The 16,273-nt window shown below is 41.5% G+C and overlaps 1 protein-coding gene across 1 annotated transcript in view; it reads right to left on the minus strand.

The window, feature by feature from the left end:
- The window catches only part of GRIP1 (glutamate receptor interacting protein 1), a 224,165-nt gene that overhangs the window by 78,928 nt on the left and 128,964 nt on the right, over positions 1–16,273 (minus strand). Inside the window, exons 11-14 of the mRNA XM_039234294.1 lie at positions 15,586–15,741; positions 14,763–14,918; positions 5,306–5,492; positions 4,629–4,774 (exon numbers count right to left, since the gene is read on the minus strand). Coding sequence (XP_039090225.1) covers positions 4,629–4,774; positions 5,306–5,492; positions 14,763–14,918; positions 15,586–15,741 — 645 coding nt within the window. The remainder of the gene's footprint in view (positions 1–4,628; positions 4,775–5,305; positions 5,493–14,762; positions 14,919–15,585; positions 15,742–16,273) is intronic.

Below are 16,273 nucleotides of genomic sequence, written 5' to 3' on the forward strand. Positions count from 1 at the left end.
GAGACCAGGAACCCCAGAGAAACAGTGGGTATGCAATTAGTCTTTTTAAAAAGTTTATTTATTTATTTTGAGAGAGAAAAAGAGAGAGAGAGAGAGAGAGAGGGAGAATCCCAAGTGGGGATTCTGTGCTGACAGCTCAGAGCCTGATGCGGGGCTTGAACCCACGAATAGTAAGATCATGACTTGAGCCAAAACCAAGAGTCAGAAGCTTAACCGACTGAACCACCCAGGTGCCTGTGAAATCAGTTCTTGATGCAAACTGAGGTTCCTGGATCTAGTCCCTCGGGAGAGACAACTGCACTCATTCATCCACCAAGTACTGGCTGACAGTCTCTTGTATTCCAAGCACTATTCTGGGTGCTGGGATACCTTAGTGAACACAAAAGGCACAAAGTCCCTGACTTATAGAGATTTTTCCACTGGAGAAAATGAGACAATAAATAAATCCACAATATAACATCAGAGCATGAATAAGGCTAAGAAGAACCATAAATCTGGGCATGGTGACAGAGTGATATGGTGAGGGAATGATTCCCTGAACAAGTGATATTTGAGCAAAGACCTGAATGAAGTGAGCAAACCACCTGAAAGTGGGAGGGAAGAGCTACCCAGGCAGGGGAAACTGCAGAGATCCTTTGATGCGCTTCTGTTTAGCATGTCAACAGCAGTTAGTTCATACTCCTTTATTCCAAGTCCTGCCCTCCTTCTGGGAGATTCCACTGTGTGGATGGTCTTTCCATCACACTGCATTAGAATTTTCCAGACCTCTGGTTGAATAATATTCACCTCCACTCCACTTTACTTCACTTCAGCAGCTCACTACCCTGAGCCCTACTTGACCTTCTCTGAAATCCTAAGCTCTAATATGCCACTTTGATCTCTGTCTCCTGCCATTAGATCCCCCCTCAACTTTTTCTTACTATGTTCATTTTTCTTCCTGAATACTTCTATCTCCTTGAGTCCTCTTTTTCTTCCCAGTCTACCATGCTGATCCATTTTTGACTTGCATTGGTCTGCAGCCTAGATTCCCTCAAGGCAGTATATGTAGTAGTTAGAGCATGGCCTTAGAAGCCAGATTGTCTGGGTGAAAGTCCCAGCACTACCATTAACTACGTGGGCCTCAGTTTTCTGGGGACACCATAATAGTAACCTCCATTGCTGTTATAAGTGAGCTAATGCACATTCAGTGCTTAGAAGAGCAACATGCCACAGAGTAAGCATTTCGTATATATTACCATGATTTTGATGTTATTCCTATAGTTAGTCATCTGTTCTTCCTGCAGCAATTTGAACGGCTGTGACTTTAGTTTTCTTTCTGTTGAACCTTCTCTGGAAATCTCAATCTCTGGTTCAGTCTAATCACCTACCACCTCTGCTGTTACTCCTCAGTAGCTGCGGCCACCTGATAAAAAACTACTTGGCCATGTAGGTTGACAGCGCAGTGCTATTAAGTTAGAGCTTCTAGACTTTTCATGGTCCACCACCCAGCTGGAAAATCCCTTTACAGGAGTCTGGTAAGTTTTCTCATTCATTTCCCCATTAGCTATTCTAAACCATTATTCTTTTCAACTCCTCAAGATGCTGATCCTTTTACCTTTGCTTGAAAGTTCTTACATGAATGTCTCAAACATAGATAGAAACAGGTATATTCTCACATCCTTCTCTTCAAATTCACAAAAGGCAGCCATCAACCTTTTGTCTTAGACTAGTTATCTACCTGTGTTCTAGATAACTTCTCTGCTCATCCCTTTAGGGGCCTATATCCCTCAATTATCTTTTTCCTCCCTCATTCACTTCAGACCTCAGACACGTTCAGGTCTCTTCAATCTCAACAGAACAAAATAACTCCCCTCCCGACTCTGAATCCCCTTCTTTTATCCTATTTTTCACCCACAGCTAAATTTCTTAACATTGCCAAATGTTCCATAGGGCAAAACTGATCTTGACTGAGAACTACTGATTAGAGGATAAAGCAATATAAAATAGTGTCCAGTATGTAATTAAATGCTGTAGAAGTTTTGAAACAAGAAGGCCACAGTGGCCTCCATCTTTTTTATCCATTCACTGCATTTTTCTAGCTACCGTTTTTCAAAACCCAGTTCATTGGCAGAAAGCAAGCATAGCCTGTCTGTATTTCTCTGCCCATTCCTCACTCCTCAGCTTACTGTGGTCTGACTTCTGTCCCCAGTTCCCTGAATCTACTCTGTAATGTCTTTTTTCCTAATTGCCAAATCCAGTGGGCCTTTCTCGCCTTATATTACTTGAATCTCTGAAACACCTTTATGCTATTGACCATGACCTTGAAGTTCTTATTTCAGTTTCCAAAATGCTACCTTTCTTGGGTTCTCCTTTCACTCCTCATACTGCATCTACACTACTTCCTTGGCTAGCATCCTTCCCCTTTCAATTTTAGTATTCCTCAGGCAGCGTCCCCTCCTTCCTGCCAAGCGTTCCTCAGTGGCCTCCTATATCGCAGTGACTTCACCAGTCACCGACATGGTGGCTCCTCCTCAGGGCTGCTCTCTGGCCCAGATCCCTCATCAGGCACTTCCTTTCACATTTCAGTGGCAACACACATTCAGTAAGTCTATTCTTACCTTTCAGCAAATCTTGCTCTTATCTAATTAGCTCTGAGCTCTTTGAAGATATTAATCCTTTTTACGGTCCCTGTAAGTGATCTGAATGTAGCACAGTGCCTAGTGCTGAGTAATTGGTGCTCGATAATTGTCTTCTAAACTAAGGAATAGATGTGCTGGTCCTTTCCCCCCTAGAATTGGCAGTGGACCTGCCTATTCATGTCTAGAATAGAACTTGTTGTTATTCTCAAATTTCCATCCTTCAAGTCTTCTTCTCCCTTAAAGGCATCACTACTTGATTGCTGACCCTTACACCTCAGGAGTCATCCATGATTTTCCCTTTCTCTCATCTTCCATATCCATTCCATAAGCAAGTTCTGTTAGTCCCGCTTCAAGCCACATCCTAAATTTCACTATTTGTCACCATCTCTAGCTCTACTGCCTATCCAAGGAACCATTATTCTTTGCCTACCCAACCACTGCAACTTCTAACTGGGTTTTCTGCTTTTGCTACTGTCCCTTCTCATCTAAGGACGATCTCTAACACATCCATCAGCATAGCTCACAGCCATCCGTAAAATGTCCTTCTTTACAAAGGCACTGCCTTGGTTGGCCCCTTCCAATCTTTCTCACCCCATCTCCAATTCCAAATCGGATCCTCACCCCAAACTTCCTTAGGCTGCAGTGAGAACCTTTTTGTTGTTTCTCAAATGCATCCAGCTTATTAATTTGATCCATGTCTTTTACACTGGCTGTTCCTTCTACCTGGAATACTCTCCTCCCAGAACATAGCTGGCTCCTTCCCAATCTTCAAATCTCTGTTCAGATGTCACTTCCTCAGAGAATCATCCCATGAAAATAGCTCCCCACAGCCATTCTCTAATCCCCATCTTGCTTTATTTTCCCCAGAGCACTTAATACTGTCTAAATTTATATTTGTTAACTTAAAAATCAACTTTCTGTAATACTCCATGCTTCATGAAGGAAGAGGTTATTCTTTCTTCCATGTCTACTGTTGCATCTCCAACTGGCTCATAGTAAACACTCAGCAAGTATTTGTTGGGAAGATGCAATCTCTATGTCCAGAGTCATATCTTTACTAATTGGTAAAGATTATTGGCTCTGTGAAGTAGTATTTCACTGTATAAAGACAATTTTATTAAATGGAAACTAGCAACAACCTCTAAAATCCACACACCTGTGGGTTAGCTACTGACAAGGATTCCCTTCCTGATGAAACTTAAGTTAGGCTCCTCTGGGTCCTCTTTTCAACCAGGCCTTTTCTTTGGCCTTGTCTTTGACTTGTTGAGCCCAGTTTTAGTGAGAATCTTGCTAAATCAGTTTGTTGAGAATCCCCCCACCCTTGAATATACAATCAAATTAGTCATTCCCATACTCTTGATATCTAATCAAGTTCCTGTTAGTAAGTTTTCATTCCATGAATCCCTTACCCTCAATTTGCTCAGTGGTCCTAAATTCCCAGCTGCCCTTACTGTTTTTGGAATTGAGTTCAATTTCTCTCCCCTCTTCCAACTCTTCCTCTCTCTTGAAATAGTCTTGAATAAAGTCTTCTTTGTTTTTAACAAGTGTCTGGTGCAATTTCTTTTTAACACTAAAAAATGAATTATTTAACTGCTGGGCTTGTATAAATCCACCTAAGACATTTTCATTATTCCCTACCAAACTTTAACATTTCTTTGCAGCGGGAAGGGTCAAAGATAGGCTTTTCTCATCCATGTGACAGATGAATATGGTTTCTCTAGCACATAGGTGAAAATCAGGAAGAATAAAGGCTACATGATTTTTTTAAAAATCACCTTTATAGTAGCTATTACTTATTCATTTTGTCACATTTATTTTCATCTGTTCTTATGGTGACCTTTTAATGAATAGCACAAAAGCAATGCTCAATACAAACTGATACCCCAAATCTCCTAAACAAAAACATGTTCAGTGTGTAAAAAAATAGTTCCCCATCTGCCACACAATCCGGATAATGCACATGCAGTCCACTGCCGACTCTGCAGCTGACTTGCAATTATATGATCATACCTGCAACATCAAACTCGATTTCCAGTGTGACCTTGCTCGTGATCGAAGAGTCTCGGAGGAGCTGGTTGGCTTCCTCAAAGGTGCTGTCTTCAGTTGGAATCCCATTAATGGCCATCACTCTGTCTCCAATCTGTAGCACCCCACATCTATATTTAGAACCACATGTTAGAGACTGCAGGCAGAGTAATTATCAAGTTGAAGTTGCCAAATCTGTATTGTTTGATCCTTGTGAAATAGCATAACGATTTGGTCTTGTTTATTCAATGCTGTGGGCATCATATTAGGTCATCTGCAAGATCTTGCGCTCCAGATGTGAGCCAGGCAATGTTGATGTAGCCCAGAGAAGTAACTAATAATTTAGAACTATGGTATTGTCATAATCTGATCTGAACCAATATATAGTAATGACAAATGACAGCAGAGAAATTATTATAATAAAGTTTGAGCTTCAAAGATATTTTCCTTTTTAATTAATACAGCCTCCAGTCCCCAGTGGACAGAAATCTGCTAGATAAAGGCATCCATGCTCATTTTTCTTCTCAAACCTTATCAAGAACATAAAATTTTATTGTCAGGACAGAGAGTTCATTACATCCTGCATTTCCTGCATTGGGCACTGTTCCATAATTTATTAGCTATTCAAAGATAACGGGCACAAGAAATGCACAGTGTCTTACCTCTCGGCTGGGCTGTCAGCTTCAATATAGGAAATCAGAGGTGGAGAAGAGAGCGTCTCTGTGGCAAACACACTACCCTGCAGTTGGATCCCAAATCCTGTGACAGGATCTGCTGTCAGCACAACTTCTGTGGTTTCTGTGTGAACAACCTGCCCAGCCAGGCCCACGGTGCTAGAGGCTAAAGACACTAGAGGGAACAAACACAAAAAAGAATGAATTTTAGGTTCGAGCAAACACCAGTGGTATTGGCCTTTCTGACAGAGATTAGGTCTCTGGAAAAAAAAAAAAAAAAAAAGGCAGCTCATTGGTAATGACAGGACATTTTGGTCTTCTACAAAAAAGTTTCGTAAGAACTGAACTACATAAAGGAAGCTCCCGATAGTGGTCATATTTCAGTCACAACACCGGTGTGGCCTCCTCCCCATACTTAGCCCCCATACTAGGGACAGTTGTGGGGGTTGTAGGAAGAAGACTGGGTACCCGTGTTCTGGTCCTGGCTCTACCAGTAGGCAACCAGCTGTGTGTTGGGGGAAGGCATTAATTTCTTTCCTATCTATGAAAAAAAAAGGGGGGGAGGGTTGAGTTAACAGGTCTAATGTGTTTTCCACTCTATCCATTTGTGCCTAAGCCTTAAGGTTTTTATAAACAATCTGACCTGTAGCCCTGAAGAAAGAGTGTGGCTCCTAGAGTGGTGAGGACATGCCGGTCATCATCCTTCATCTAGCATTGGGTTGGGCTTGATGGAGTCATTTAAACTTCACCTTTCTACTATCCCCAAATTCTGGCTCTTCAGCCTTTGTTCTTTCCCACTGGATCTCTGGCCTACTTTGTCTTTTCTTATTTTATTTGTTCCTCTGATTATTCATCTAAGTCCCCAGGCACCTCTCTCTGTCTTGTTCCCATCCCCAAGCGGGGGCATGAAAAGGCCACTCCACTCCTGGATGCCTTTCTCTCAGCGATGCCCACTGGGACCCGCACCTCCACTGCTTTCTGTGAGCAAGCTCTCTGCAGGGTCCGATGCTGGACTGTCACTTCCTCCAAAAGAGGTCTGGCCTCCTTACTGTAATTGACACCTGCTGACACCATATACCTCAGAACCCCCTACACCCAGAAGCCATTTTCTTTTACTCTCCCTGCAGGGGGCAAGGATAGAGAAAGGTTCAGAACCTTCCTTGCTCTACACATGCAGTGCTTTTTTTGCCTTAAACTGGTCCTATTTTAAAGTTCTATATTATGTACTTATTTCCTCTTTGTCTCATCTTAAAACCTATAATGTTTGACTTTTCCTGTTTCCTCCCATTTCCTCACTAACTTCAGACTTGGCTCTTAATTTGTCCTGTTTAAGCCATAGCTTTTCCATGTCCTAGTATCTTTGACATCATGTCAATACTTGAACGCACTGGCTTTATACTTCTTTAGGTCTCTCAGTGCTGATTATTAGCAATTCCACCCAACTTCAGCTCTCTATCAGCAGAAATCTGTGCTGGGCCCCACCATCCTTCAAACTGGGGAGTGCTCTGAGATCTTCATATCTGAATCCTCCTTGTTGACCACACAACCTTATTAGCCATCTTCCCTAGTCCTTACGACCTAACTTTCCCTTCTTGATGACTTCTAGCCCCACTCCCTCTCCCGTGTCTTCCAGTCTAGTGGTTTTCAAACTTGTTACCAACAGATTCCCCACAACGCCCCTTCCAATTAAAGCATGTAAGGGATGCCTTTGTCTTCCAGATAAAAACAGAACTACTAAAGATACTGAGGTAGGAATGGGAGACCCTAGAAGAGGCCTCCCCATCTCTCCTGTGGGAATATGGGGAATCCAGTTTGAAAGCTACCATCTTTATCTATTGCCTTTTACTAGCATCCTTCCCTCCACACTCCACCCCGGATCCTTAGTGGCCACTCCAATGATGGAGCTGCTGGTAATAGAGATGCTTAAAGCTCATGGCATTTTCTAATGTCTAATATTCAATACTCTTTGATAATGCCACTCCATTCCCCTGTTCTTACTAAGTTGCTAGAGAAAGTCACTGTGAATTTATACAATTCTCTATGCGGCCCTGGAATCTTCTGTTGTGTAATATTTTGACACCTTATTTGATTTCTCACAGGATCTCTCTCAAACATTTCCACCATTATAGGGCTCAAACTTTACTCCTTAATTCATTTCCTACAAGACTGGAAAGATCCAGCCATTTGACAAGAGCTCCTTAAAAACATTCTTTTCAGCCTCGACTTCTCTGTATCATCTATTCTCACTTTCTTATTTTTCCCAGGAGGGTGTATCCTTCCTTCCATTTCAAGGCTACCTCCTCCTTTTGGGTACTATCCGTCTCCACTCCCTGTGATTTTGTGCCATAAATACTTCTCTCTTGCTTTTTCCAACTTTCCTGCTCACTCCTCCAGCTTTCTGACCTCTCCCTATGGGTTCGTACTGATTCTGAGTCTGCTTAAAACCTGGCCTCTGCTTTCACCCTTTCCTGAATTTACTCTGATGACTTCCTGACTGCCAAAATCAATGGCCGCATCTGCTCTAACTACTCTGCAGCAACTGGCTTTGTAACTATTCTTTTCTTTAGTCAGAAACTAAGAACAAAGCTTCATTGAAACCAAGAGAGCAATTTCAGAAAGAAAAGAATATGAAATTGCTCTCTTGGTTTCAATGAAGCTTTGTTCTTAGTTTCTGACTTTTTTTTTCAGCCCCTCCCAGTTCCTTTGCTTAGTCTGCACGGCAAATAGACTTGCCCGTGGTTCTCTTCTAAGCCTTCTCTACTCTTTCCCTCATTCACTTCTACTCCTTCTGTAATATGATCTCTGCATGTATCTTCTCAAATCTATCTCTCCAGTTTCTCTCAAGCTCCAGTGATGAATTTCCTGACATGGATATCCCATCCACAAGAAGGTCTCATTGACTCCTTGAAACTCAACATTTTAAAAATTGAGCTTATCATCCTCTCTTTTGCATTTCCCCCTAATGTTTCTATGAATGGGACCATCATGCTTATAGTCCAACAGGGGTGAAATCTCAAAGTAGCCTTGACACACAACAATCCCATTGTCTCAAATTCAATCAATGTCTAAGTCCTTTCAGGATGACCACTGAAATCTAACTTCTATAAATCCTCTTTTCCCTTCTTATAGTTAATGCTTCTGCCAAGGCATTCATTATTTTTATTTTAAATATTTATTTCAAATATTCAAATATGGATGTTTCTGGTCCTTTCATACCCAACACTTTCTACATATTAACTTGCCAGATTACCTTTCTCTTCATGATGAGGCCCCCAATTTATCTATTCTCCAAAGTAGGGCCTCATCATTGCTAATACAGATCACTATATAGTCTTAGAACCATGTCCTTGCCTCTTGCCTTATGTGAACAGCCTCCCAATTGCTGCCAGAGTGGCTTTTCTAATATGCAAAGGTCATCCCCCAATTTAGAATCTTTCGGTGTCTCCCTATTTTCTATAGGCAAACAACTTCAATGCTAACAGAGCTCGTGGGGCCCTTCATAAGTTCCCTTTTCCCCTGCTTATCCAGTCTCCTGCCTATCTGCTGCTTGCATCTCTCACTCCCTTTTGCCCTTTCCCTGGGCTTTCAATGTACCTTTCCCTGCTTTATCCAGGCAGAGTTAGGTACTCCCCTTTCTACATCTCCACATTTCTAATACATGGTCCTACTTCAGCACTTATCAGGCTTTTATTTACCTGCCTCTCTCTCCTCTTGACCCTGAGTTCCTTAAAGATTGGAACTCAGATATTTTCCTTTTTGAAATCTCAATGCCTGGAGCATTCAATGAACGCTAAATAAAGGAAGAATGAATCAAGTTTTCTGATATTATCCACATTTTTCTCTTTGGAACCACAATTTCATGTAGGTTCTGCTGAGTTAAGGAACTACAAACTTGTCTCTCAGGACCCCAATTTTTCCACTATGTAGTTCATCCCAACATTGTAGCTGACATGGCAGAGGAGGGTGAGGTAGCTCATTTGTTGGGGAGAAAGGAAAAATCTACTTCTTCTTAAGCATCATCACTGTTCTCACAGCAGGGTTCATATCAATGAGATTAACATAGTCTCCAGTAGGGGCTGGTAAAGGTAGCTTCCAACCCTGAGCTTTTTACAGCTGGTTGCCTACAATTCCAAGATCTGACACATGGACTATCACATATTCATCCAGATCGCACTTCCTAGTGTGCCTTTGTTGATGTCAACTGTACTTTAATTGCTCTTCAGATTATACATTTTGTTACTGATGGCACAGAACCACCAGAAGTAGTTAGTAAGGATCTGGAGTGTTGAGTTTCTTTCCAGTCTGTTCTCATAGCAGGCAGGAATATAATATTAGAACATCATCTATTTGGCAGATTATTTCCATTCTATCTTCTAAGTTATGATTTTTGGACTTCAATTGGAATTCTTCTATAGATTCACATTAATATACACATTTTTCATTTGAGATCTCAGTTTGGTATATATTTTTGGACCACTTAATTGGAGTTAAAAACCATTTTTGAAACTTTAAGTCAGCTAATTGCTATTTCCACTAAAAGAGGATTGAGAAGAAATGGGTTAATACTAATAGGAAGAACTAGGCTAGATATAGTAAAGATTGGAACCCAGATCTTTTCCTCTTTGAAATCCCAATGCCTGGAAGATTCAATGCATGCTAAATAAAGGAAGAACAAATTGAGTTTTGTGACATTATCCACACTTTTCTTTTTGGAACCAACGTTTCATGTAGGTTCTGCTGAGTTAAGGAGCTATAAAGTTGTCCCTCAAGACCCCAATTTTTCCACTATGTAGTTCATCTGAAAGAAGAGACTTGCTGCATTCTTGGAACAGTTAGAGAAGGTAGTTGAGAAACTGAGTTCTCTAGAAGGTTTTGAAAATAGAAATAAGTGCTCACTGTGGGCCTCGTTAAATCTGTCAGCATTATCTGGAGGCTGGTTGAGGCAATAGAAATTATCAGGACCTTTAATTTAGGATTAAAATTATGTTAAATATTGGTTTTATAATTATATACATTTACAGTGTCTCTAATAAATATAAGATTATATTAAAAATGTCAGATTTTATAATTAACTCTGAAAGTCCTTTGATACACTGAAATGTTCTTTGAAACAGTAAAATTTCATTTGGAATTGTACGTGCTGATTACTCACACATATTTAAGTCTTGCAAATTATTACCAGACACGAAAAGGATAAATTGTAGATTTAAAGATGATGAGCCAGAAGAAAAAAACAACCAATGTTACTCAGAGGAGAAAAAGATGAGCTTGATTATCCTGTGGCCAATCAGTGAAAGAAATTAATGTGGCCAAGCAGTGAAAGAAAATAAAGGTGAATTATTATGAATTATAACCCCGCAGTTTAAAAATTTGTATGATGAATTCTCTCGCCAGTAGCAGAGCACTCCTGGCTCTGACCTGATGTGTACCCATTTCTACTCACAGGAGAGGAAGAGAGGGCCTAAATCACTGACACACTGTGACTACTGCTAACTGGTGTGTGTCACCGTTATGTTCACGATTCACATCTGCTCTGGCCTGTTCCTGTTCACCTTTGGAGGATTCTGTTCACAACCCTTCAGGTTTGCAAGAAACGACCCTGCATTTTTTGTCAATTCTTGTCTTTCGTAGTGTGAGTAAGGGAGGAAAAACAGACACAACTTGTTAGCTTCTAAAGTTTAGAAATCTGCCTTCATAGAAGGCTGTGAGGGTAACTGTCAGACAGGAAAAGCATTTAAAAAGTATAGGGAGCAATGGACTGCAAAGCTTTATTAATATATGGTGTTCATCACTATTTGATCTGGTAACTCAGGACCTCTGTCTCACTCAAGTGTCCCCATTATAGTCGGCCTGGTGGGGGTCTGTGTACCATGTGATCCAGTTGAGGCGCACAGTGTGGGGGTCCAACAGCTCCCTTCTCCAGGTGGGGGTCGATTTGGGGGGTGGAGGCAGCTCTTCAGCTGTCTGCTGGCGGGTCCCCTGCACGCTCACTTACAAGCGCTTACCATTAGCCGCCTTTGTCCTCCGTTCTTTTTTCAGCGGTCGGTGGCAGGGACAAAAGTTGTTAGGTTTTCTCATTCTCTTCCTTTCAGCTCTTTTCAGTGCTGGCCTCCCTAGTAATACGTGGCGATTGCAAAAGAGACAAAGACGATTCGGGGAAGGGAACCTAACTTCTACACCTGGCAGCAATTCGCGCGGACTGCAAGCAGGCAGAGGCTACTGCAGCTCCGTGTGCAGAAGCAGGAGGCAGAGAGAATGGACCGGGTCCACCGCTCAGGCATGCTGCCATCACAGGGGCTTCTGGACAGAGCCTTAGCCTCTGAGGCAGAAAAAGGGAGAGCCCAGGCTGTGGGGCAGAGGTCGGTAAGGTTCCAGAAGAGCTGACAAGAGGGCTCCCTCTGTGACACGGCTCTGCACCGCTCCCAGGGCTTTGTGACACTCCTCCCAGCCCGGTGCTGGGGACACCCGTCCCTGTACCTGTGAAACAAACACGGCGCCTTCCTGTTTTAATTCTTGTAACGTGTTGTTACAGACTTCCTGTATCCTCCCCTCTGGTCAATGCTACAGAATCGTTCAATACTTATGAGAAGACTTCATTCTTTTCTGGCATGTCCTTTTGTCCTAGAAACATAGGTGAGACTTCTTTCTGTTTTGTAGGCTCTGGCTTCACCTCATCAGCAATACAACAAAGAGACTTTTTATTGTATTTGTTGTGGCTCTGCCATGATTCATCATCCATACAAATGGCCTGGTTGCCATAGAAACATAAGTATTAGAAAGGGGGCAGCAAATGGTGGCAAAGAATAAAGACATAAATAAAGTGGTGGAAGTAAACCATTGGATAGTGAGAGCATAATAAAACTTTTATTATCACTTATTTGGGAACACCTTTACATCTAATGTGACCATACCAGAAACAAAGAAAGAAAAGAGAAACAACAAAAAAACAAAACCAACTACTTTTTTCTGACTTTGGAATGCTACCACTGTTTTTCTGGGCCTTTTTGGAGTAAGAATCAAAGTTTTGGACCTTGTTGTTCAATTACAATATAAAATGTATGATCCCCTGAGCCACTTTCATAAACATTCTGGTAGGTATACGGTCAGGGGTGCCCAGGTGGCTGATGTCTACAATAAACACAGATAGCTTGACATTTCCTGAGCCAGGTTTCCGTTTCTGTTTCTACTGTGTTGGAGAATAACTTTGATTCAAAAGAGAATTTACAAGTTGGATATGGGGATCAGTGACGGCATGAGCTCAGCTTTGTTTCCTACTACACAATTCGAGCTATGTAAATATCAACCCGAGATAGCCAGGCATGTCATCACTCATTTGGAGTCACTAATGTCCTTAATCAATGCAGCAAGCCTTACCTACCACAAACACATGTTTCGCCATTGAAGCAGAAGGACAAGCATTAACGAATTCGTTTTAATTGCTCTTTCCTGCCGAGGGTTGTTAGCCTGTTGCTGTCAGTGAGGAACGTGGCACCCAAAGGCTTCGTAGGTAAAAAATTTCGTGTACAAAAATCTACCACAAGCCCTGAAGGCATTTCATGGAAGACTCAGAACCTATAGATTATGCCCAAGTAATCACTGTGAAAAATGCCTACAGTTGGGAACAGGGTCAACAGATTTTCACACAAGACAATTTAGATTCAAGGCTTATATAATAATAAACAAACTATTCAAATGGCTAACAATTAAATAGTGCTTACCATTTACCGGGTGTTATTCTGGCATATCTATATAGTTATAGTATTTATTTCATTGGGTAATTGTGAAAATTTTATACATATAAAACACACACATAAAATATGTGTATAATATGCATATACATATATGTGTATGTACTAATACCTTTAATTTAATTTAATTAATTTACTTATTTTTAAGTTTATTTATTTTTGAAGGAGAGAGAGACAGAGTGCGAGTGGAGGAGGGGCAGAGAGAGAGGGAGACACAGAATCTGAAGCAGGCTCCAGGCTCTGGGCTGCCAGCACAGAGCCTGAGGAGAGGCTTGAGCCCATGAACTGCGAGATCATGACCTGAGTTGAAGTCGGATGCTTAACCACCTGAGCCACCCAGGTGCCTCAGTACATATAATTTATAAATAATATGCATAATACGTATTTAATAACATATATTCTCCTTATAGTGTAGAGTATATTTCTTGTCCCATATGTCCCTTTTGGTGGTGTGCATATATAGACTCTTTCATATAATCTTCATAATTACCCAATGAAGTAGGTACTATAATTACTCCTATTTTGTAGCTAAGGAAGCTGAGGCATAGAGAACTTAGGTAACTCGCTCAAGGTCCTCCAGCAATGATGCTGGGATGAGAACACAGGCAGCCTGCTTCCCAAGCCTGTGCTTCTAACCACCTCACTCTACTGCCTTCACCTAGCTTCTTCCAAGACTGAATAATTTACTTTAGTGTCAGCTAAGAAACAAGTAAGACTCTAGAAGCTGTTTATCCTCATGTTAACTAAACTCAACCTTCCTTCTATTTTCCTGTTTTTAAACTTACTGTCCTGTATGTATACTAAAGATGAAAAAATCATGAATATGCAAAATCATGAATATACCACAGTGGTGGCCCCATCTTTTGCAATGGTTTTCTTTGTAAGGGAACCTTCAGCTTCCTGTAAAATGGAGAGAATGCTTCCCAGGGTAGGTAAGGGCTGGTCTCCTATGCTGATGGTGGCATGGTCAGTCCTCTTGTGAAGATGAATCTCTGGCAAACAAGCTGAAAAGTCAATAAGTCCAAACATCCCTTCTCATAACGTTCTCTTCACTTCCAGCCTTGAAGTATCTGGGTTTCATTTTATTTAGGTAACTGAAGGGTGTTCCTTATCCTGTTTTTATGGCAAGTGCTGGAAGAGACCCCATCTTCTTTGAGTTTATAGGAATCACAATTACAGCCACCAAAGGGGACATACAGGACAAATACTCCCCACCTCTCTAGACTATGATTAGATCTGGTTGGAAAGAGAGGTGATTACATTTATAATCATATTAAACAGATGCATGGGATTCTTATATTTATCAGGAGGGATATCATCATTTTCAAAACACTGATTTGGAGTGAGTAAGAAACTGAGAACACATGCCTCATGTCCAAAGTCACCCAGAATATAAGGAAGGAGTCGTGAAAGAAAAAACAAAAATCACCTCTTTGGTTATTGTATCAGATCCAAAGAGCAAGAAAAGAAATTTCAAACAAAAAGTTGTAGGCAAAGGTAGTACAAACTAATTCAGTCTGAAATTGTTCTGTGCAATCAGTATCCTGTAGATATGAGATACCATTTCAGTGACCAGCAGCATAGAGCCGCTAGCGTCCACCCGATCACCTAGGCACCGGAAACCACTCTTCCCACAGACTCTGACCGGCCCACCCATCTTCTCCAGGTCAAGAGACAACGGTTACCGTTTCACTTACGTGAGCTTTTGAAGTCTTTCTTTTTCAGTCTCCTCCTCATCATGGTCCCACGAGGGCTAGTGGAGTAGAGGCTTCGAGGTAAAGTCCCCATGTTCAGGGAACTCAGGCTGTATGCACTCATGGACGTAGGAGAGAAGGATGAAGACACCAAAGCTGCTGTAAGAGAGTGGAGACTTGGCACAGAGCATTCTCAGGCGGGGTGTGAGCCTGCTACCCTTGCCAACCAGTGACAGCCCAGAGAGACACACACGACAGCGATGGCTAGGAAGTACCCCCACCGGGCAGAGACCAGGACTCAGAGGCCAGGGAGACAGCGCTGTAGAATCTCAATGTTACAAGAGCCTGCGGGGCGGCACGATCCTCATGGGCACAAGGGAACACAGAGGAAGGCTCTATGAATTTTGCCTTAGACACACATGGAAATAAACACTAAACCGCATTTCTGCATAAACAACTCAGTGCATCCAGTACATAGTCTCATCTTTCATAGGTATTTTCTGACATGAATTTCACAGTGGTTCCAAGCACACAAGGATGATCTGAGAACATTGTACCCTATATCTTATTCTGGATTTTTCATTTCCTGACTATACGTAAAGCATTAGGAACATTTACATCCTTCCCTAATGATAAATGCTTTTCCCTAATGACAATTGGAAAAAAAAAAAAAAAGATACTCAGAGAGATGTCAGAAATGATAAGCTGCTACTACAAAAAAAAAAGCACAGAACACCCATGAAACCAAATATGGTATGAATGAGATGAGGAAGAGGCAGAATATAATTTTAACAAAAGACGAGGAGGAGAAAGTCGGGAACATTACGAGGGCTGTTGGGAGGAGGCGCCTTCAGGACTGGCAAGGCCGGCGCTGGGCAATGGTCGGGGTGGGACGCACTGGGGTACTGGTGGGTGTGAAGGCTGCAGTGGTTGGTGGCCCAGGAATCCCACGCAAGTTGCCTGTCGCTCCTCTGAATTTTCACTGCCCACATGAGGTGATGATGAGAAATAAGAAGAACAAACAAACAAACAACCAAAAAAAAAAAAAAAAAGGAAAAAGTAACTGAATTGTACAAATAAAAAGTGTAACAAAAAAATGAAAGCTGCTTACGAAAAAAAAAAAAAAATCTACAGGCTTTGCCCTTTCTCAGTGGTCAGCAGAACAGATGATTAACAATCATGGATGGAAGCTTTCATCTTCCCAAGAATAATGCACGTCTTTCCCCAGCCCATTTTTTCTTCTTTTAAAATGACTATTGAATCAATTTCTAATCTCCCCCTGTGCTTCACAGCGCAGATTAAAAACATTTTTTTTTTAAACTTAAAAGTCAACCCCATAAAGATCTATGGCACACGATTAGTAATTAAAGATTTGCACATCTAGGTTAGTTAGGGGCATTTGTTTTGAGAAAAAGAATAGAAGGAACCATAAATCATGCTGGCTCAGGATTCAAGTGCTTTACCAGTCGCATATCACAATTTACTGTTCTGACATTTTAATTACAGTCCGATCC

The sequence above is a fragment of the Hyaena hyaena genome, unplaced genomic scaffold (genome assembly GCF_003009895.1).
Source record: "Hyaena hyaena isolate Hyena2069 unplaced genomic scaffold, ASM300989v1 scaffold_87, whole genome shotgun sequence".
Classification (NCBI taxonomy): domain Eukaryota; kingdom Metazoa; phylum Chordata; class Mammalia; order Carnivora; family Hyaenidae; genus Hyaena; species Hyaena hyaena.